A 6,000-nucleotide genomic window follows, 5' to 3' on the forward strand; every position below is an offset into this window, starting at 1 on the left:
ACTTCAAGATGAAGTCGCGAAAGCACGTACGCTCATTTCGTGTCCTACAGCCACCCACGCACCACAGCTCCATCTACTTGAAGAGTGGACATTGGAAAATCCTCGGAGGTTCCGTTGCAAGCTCCGAGTCAATCCTGATGTGTTTGTAGAACTTGTCAATAAAATCATCCATCATCCGATTTTTTACAACAATTCTAACAATCCTCAACTACCTGTTCCCATTCAGCTGGCAATATTTTTGAATGCCACTGGCCACTACGGAAATGCAGCGACCGCGGAAGACATGGCTGACTGGGCAGGGGTTTCGGTTGGAACAGTATACAACTGCTATCGGCGTGTTATGGTTGCAATTTTGCAGCACCATGACGATGTCATCCACTTTGACCCACTGGAGGCTAAAGACCAGATTGAGATAGATCGAGCGAAAGACTGGGTTGAGGAACATACATGTCGGGAGTGGTGTGGTGGATTTTTGTGTGTTGACGGCACACCTTTCAATGTGTACCAGAAACCGGGATGGCATGGAGAAGGTTTTTTCGACCGAAAATCAAATTACTCCCTGTCTGCGCAGGTAAGTCATCTAGAATAAATCAAAAATTCATCCTGACCGTTATGTTAGATTGTGATCATGCCCCACAACCTCTGTATTGTCGACTACGTGATCGGGGTCCCAGGAAGTCTGCACAACGCTAATGTGTTCTCGAAGACACGAATTGCACGACACCCCGAGAACTTTCTGGGAGCAAATGAGTGGATCTAGGCAGATTCAGCATATGCATCGTGAACGTGGTGTGTTGTTCCTTTCAAGTGTCCAGTGGCTGGTGGTCTGAGGCACGATCAAAAAAAAATCAATACACACCTATTGAAAGTAAGCCATTGAGTATTTTGAGACGGGTATATGCACTCATACCACAATTGAAGGTCCGAGTTCGATCCGAACACTGCTATGGGTCTCTTAAAGGACGGTTCCAGTCCCTGTGCGACCTAAGAATCCAGATACAGTCGCAGAAAGACCTCAGCTATGCGAATATGTGGACTTGCTGTTGCCTCATTCTTCACAATTTCATTATCGAGATTGAGGAGAATATGGGAAAGAAAAGCTCTAATCATCACTTTCGGAAACAATCACAGGTGTGAGGGGCCAGAGATGTAGATGATGAGGATGAGGATGGCAATGGTGATGAAGGATTTATTGGAACAGATGGACAAATTTTCCGGAACACATTAATGGGTCGTTTGCTTCATAGCCGCAGAGTTTAGGTGCAGTATACATTAAGAACAAGTCTGAAAGATGACATGTAGTAGTAGTACAGCAACATGATGAGTATCAAGAGCATGATTAGCAAAAACAACAAGCACTGAAGACAAATATAAGCACGAACTTGAATGTAAACAGATGGCGACAGACACACAAAAGCAAGCATAATATCAATTAGCCCCATCACCTAAACCCAAGCCACGCTCCATTGCAAGACAACGATATTTAGCTTCTTCAAGTCAGATTTCCAACTCAAGTTGCCTTGTCTTGTCTTCGGACATGGCACATTCATGATTGTGATTAGCCATGACCTGATGTGAGTCATGTTCATGCTCAGCATGAGCCTCACGAGCCTTCAACTCCTTGTAAAACCTAGCATATTTGAACTTCATCCGCTTGCTCGAGGCTTTAACATCTGATTTATTCTGCACATGGAGTAGGAGGGAGTCAGAGGCATCAGCCAACTTCTTTGTAACATCTGCCCCGATATCGTGCGGCCGCTTATGAGACTCTGATGTTGAATGAGAACTAGATGGTGATGGGCCCATACTGCCATCAGGGAAGTGACGTGAAAATGGTAAAGTTTTGTCAAGCTCTACCTGATTTAAAATTTGTATAATATCTATCAAAATGATAGTTCACTAGAAAATGCTTTATATACCCAGAGTAAGTTGGATGAAAACTGCCAAAAGCACAATCATGATAATCTACCTGCAATTACTTGCCATTTCTCATCAAACCAGCAAATGTTGCCAACACTTGGCAGCCATGACAAAGTTTGATAATGTTGGGTGGCTTCAAACAAAAGCTAATTTTTTGACCGTTATACACACATTTTATTCCAAAAAAAATTCATTTTGTAATTAAACAAACAAGATGTAAGTACATATATACATATATAACACGACAAAAGACAGAAAACGAGTATAAGAGGGAGGAGGGTCCACAAAGGAGGGTCCACAAAGGAGGGTCCACAAAGTAGGGTCCACAAAGGAGGGTCCAGGAAGGAGGGTCCGCGAAGGAGGGTCCACGAAGGAGGAACCAAGGAGGAACCGCGGAGGAGGGACCATGAAGGAGGAGGAACCAAGGAGGAGGAACCATAAGGGAGGGACCAAGAGGAGGACCAAGAGGGAAGGCCAAAGAGAGTGAGAGTTCGAGATTCAGAGAGTAATTAAGTGGTGGTGGTAGCATTGAGAGAAGGAACTAGTAAGAAGACTGTAACGTTGAACTTTGAAAAAATTCGGACTTACATAAGCATCCTATAGGGCCGAGTCTCTTGATCCCAAGTGGTCACCAGTGACCATAGGTGACCATGCAGTCGAGAAATGCTGGTACACTTGCCTATTTTCATCAGAATTATACATTTTTTGCCATATCTTATCCTTTGCTACCAATGCGCTTATCTTATATATTATTTTGTCTACTTTTGTCATTACATATAATCACATGAATTTTTGATCTGATCTTACCAACTACAACTACGAAAACCGTCGCCTCGGTGATTTCCTGATGGCGGTGAGTAGAGGTGGCTGGGCTTCAACCACGCAGAGCACTACCACTCACTTTATGAGAGTGCACTGTCAAGGATTTCATCACACCCTCAATGCTCTCACTACCAGATGACTCTGGCTGAAGGTCCATGTGACCAAAGCCATTATCGTCATCGACATCTTGTGGTGGAGACTCCCGTGAGATAAATGTGCGTGAACGAGCCAGTGCAGAATTTCTTGGTGGAGAGTCAAGTGAGATATCCGGAGGCTGATTGATGTTGCTTGGGGGAGCTGCAGGACCTGGAGTTGAACGTGTGTGGTAGTCGAGGGGAGGATTTAAAGGGAGCAGTGGTGATGTCATTGAACTTGGAGAATCAGTGCCTGAAATTTGTGGCGATGAAGAGGGGATGGAAGAAGGGTCACGATGCTGCAAAAACGAGGGTTTGTTGGAAGAGCTGAGGTTGTTGTAGAGGTCATTATCACTGTCAATAAGTGAATGAGAAGCTCCAGCAGCCACTGGAGAATATTCCGACTGGCCAAGTGGCTGATTAAAATTTTCTCCTGGCTCGAGCTCCTCGTCATCGAGATCCATCTCATCAGCAGCCTGCAGCCCAGACTTGGGGGTCTCTGTAAAAAAATTGAGTGCCTCATTGGCAAAGTCTTGACCTGGATCTGCAGTTGAGAACGCTGTATTATATGCTGGGTTTGTCCTCCACCATCCATGGAGGTCAGACCACTACGGGAATTGCTGAAGAAGTTGAGCTGGTGCTCAATCTCAGAATATAACAAGTAGAAAAAGAAAAGCATGTTTGTACCAACAAGAGTTTTAGTGCAAGGATCTGCATTCAGCTCCTCAATAGACTTGAGTCCAGCCCCCATTTGACCAAGCTCCTTGTTGAAGGTGTTGTATTTTTTTCGAAGCTTAACATATCTAGTCAATCACGCCACCAGTAGAGATGAACAAAATCATAGCAAACATATGAGGTAAACCAACTTTGAACAGGTTTGATAAAGCTGAGAGGGTGCTCTTGATATAATGCATGAATTTGTGGGTCTTCATCATTGGCAAAAATTGCAGTAGCCAGCTGCTGGATGTAGTTCTTTTTCTGGGTGGACATCTGCTGTCGTGGTCGTCCCTCATCCTTTGCATCTTTTGCTGAATCGGAGAAAAGCTTGATCCAACCTTCATCATTGGCCTTGCACCACTCAATCAGGTGAGCAGTGCGTGAGGAGTGCTGTTTCTCCCACTGGGTTGTTGGGAGGAAGTAGGAGCCAATCCACGACTGCCCCCACCTCGAGCTCTACTGGAGCTACTAGCTCCACGTCCACGGATGGTGCCTTGTGTGGCCATAGAGGTCAGAGATGCCTGTGATGGACAGCGACGACGACATTAGTGATCACGGCTGGCATGCAGTGCCGTCGGAGTTTAAATTATTTGCATTCATCGATTATTCGCGATGTTGTTTGCAGCATATGCGCCAAACTTTGAAACCCATTATAGAGAGAATTTCATAGCTCAATATGGTCCGGGAAACCCCGGGTTACTTCACTTCTGCTTCCTCCATTTCCGAAAATTACAGTAATGCACTGTCACTTACGTCGGTAAAACTTTGAGAATGTCTCACAACACAACAACACATTTAAAAAAAAATCGTGATTGACAATTACTTTCTAATACATGAACTATGTATTGTGTATGATAGAATATTGAGAGCATCAGAACATGTGTTGTAGAGTGGTGAATGAATCAAGAATAAGGCCTTTATCAACCCTCCACTGTCACTTGTGTTGGTCCCAAAAATGGTATTACTCAACGATAAGAACTAATTGTACGTGATTAATTATTGCTGATAAGCGATCAGCCGATCAAACCTCTGAGCTCCCACCATCAGAATCATTGCTGTCAATGTCCTCGTCTTCGTTCACACCACGTTCGTCATCTTCTTCAACATCATCAAGAGTCGGTTTAGGTATCGGCAACTCTAATTTGCCCTGTTTTGGTTTTGTCCACCTTGGTTGACGCTTCTCAAGCTTGGCACAATCTCTCTCCTCCTCCCACAACCTCACTTCTTCTTTGTATGTGGCTCGATGAAGGATCTTCAACTCAGCTGAGGGTGCAGCTGATATAATTGTTGAAGGGAGGAAAATATGAGTGCGATATGTTCGTCCCTTAGGGGAAGCAGAGAAAGCAAATATCCACTGGTCAACTCTAGGGGGAATGCGCAAAGCGCATGATAAGGCGAAAGCGCGGGAACAAAGGCGCTATAGGCGCGCGAAGCGCGGGAAAGTCGCGCGTCGAAAAGCGGAACTGGGTGAAAGCGGTATGCGAGCGATAGTGAGATGTTAAGACGTGTACTGAGATGCTGATAAGACAACTGATGCGGATATGGCCACTAGAGCTAACTGCTACTAGGGCTTGCGATGATTTATTCAAAACATAATAAAAACTCGGAGATGGTGACTGTCTATGATGATGGTGGTCCGTGGTAATGTGTGTTGTGTTAAGTAAAAAAATGTGTCATGAAAAATGTGTACCAAGTGAAAATAAACATGGTACGATGTTGAAATAAATGATAAATGGAGAAATGCATACCTGGGAACTTGGTTGGACATGGGAAAACACAGTGGGAAGTCAGGCGCCCTATAGCGCTTAGGCGCGGGAAAGTTCACCTAAAGCGCGCGCAAGTCACGGAAGTGTCGCCTATGTCGCGTGCGTCGCGTTTATCGCGCAAGTGTCGCGTTGCATGCATATTACTGTAGACTCGACCTATGTTGCAATATATGCCATTGTGAGGCTACTCAGGATCGAGTCTCTACATCGACATTCCTTGTTTCTCTTCAGCTGCGCTGCCTCCACTTCCTTCCATACCGCCATGGCTGCTGCTCTCCCCTCCCTTTCGATCCAATGAACTTCCTTTGCCGCTGCTTCCTCCTCTGCTGCTCTTCGATGCTCAGATACTTAATTGTAGAACTCGTCACCAGTGAGTAACCTTGGCATCCCATCACCCACCAATGGTGCGTTTTTCTTGCCGTTTTTCTTCTCCTCTTGTGCCGCAAGCTGATTAGATAAGCGGTTGCAGAACATTGATTGTAGGACTACTGTTGACTGCATCCCGAGGAGCGCACTTTTGTATTTGGACTCACGTCCGTATGCATCCCTTAGTGCCTCTTGGTACATCTGTTCCTTCTCCGATTCAGGATCACGGTCCAACAGATCATGTTTCCTTTTACATGTTGGTGTTAGCGGAGTCG

General features: G+C 45.1%; 1 protein-coding gene across 1 annotated transcript; it reads right to left on the minus strand.

Annotated features, from left to right (window-relative positions):
- Positions 1–4,614: 4,614 nt before the first annotated feature.
- On the minus strand, positions 4,615–5,361 carry DFJ58DRAFT_845603 (uncharacterized protein; the record flags this gene model as incomplete). The annotated part of the gene is made up of 2 exons (XM_041393173.1): positions 4,615–4,957; positions 5,342–5,361. The coding sequence occupies 2 exons, from the start codon at positions 5,359–5,361 to the stop codon at positions 4,615–4,617; spliced, it is 363 nt and encodes a 120-aa protein (XP_041238760.1).
- Between the last annotated feature and the right edge of the window lie 639 nt (positions 5,362–6,000).

Source organism: Suillus subalutaceus (assembly GCF_016647625.1).
Source record: "Suillus subalutaceus strain FC151 chromosome Unknown DFJ58scaffold_142, whole genome shotgun sequence".
In the NCBI taxonomy this organism is placed as follows: Eukaryota; Fungi; Basidiomycota; class Agaricomycetes; order Boletales; family Suillaceae; genus Suillus; species Suillus subalutaceus.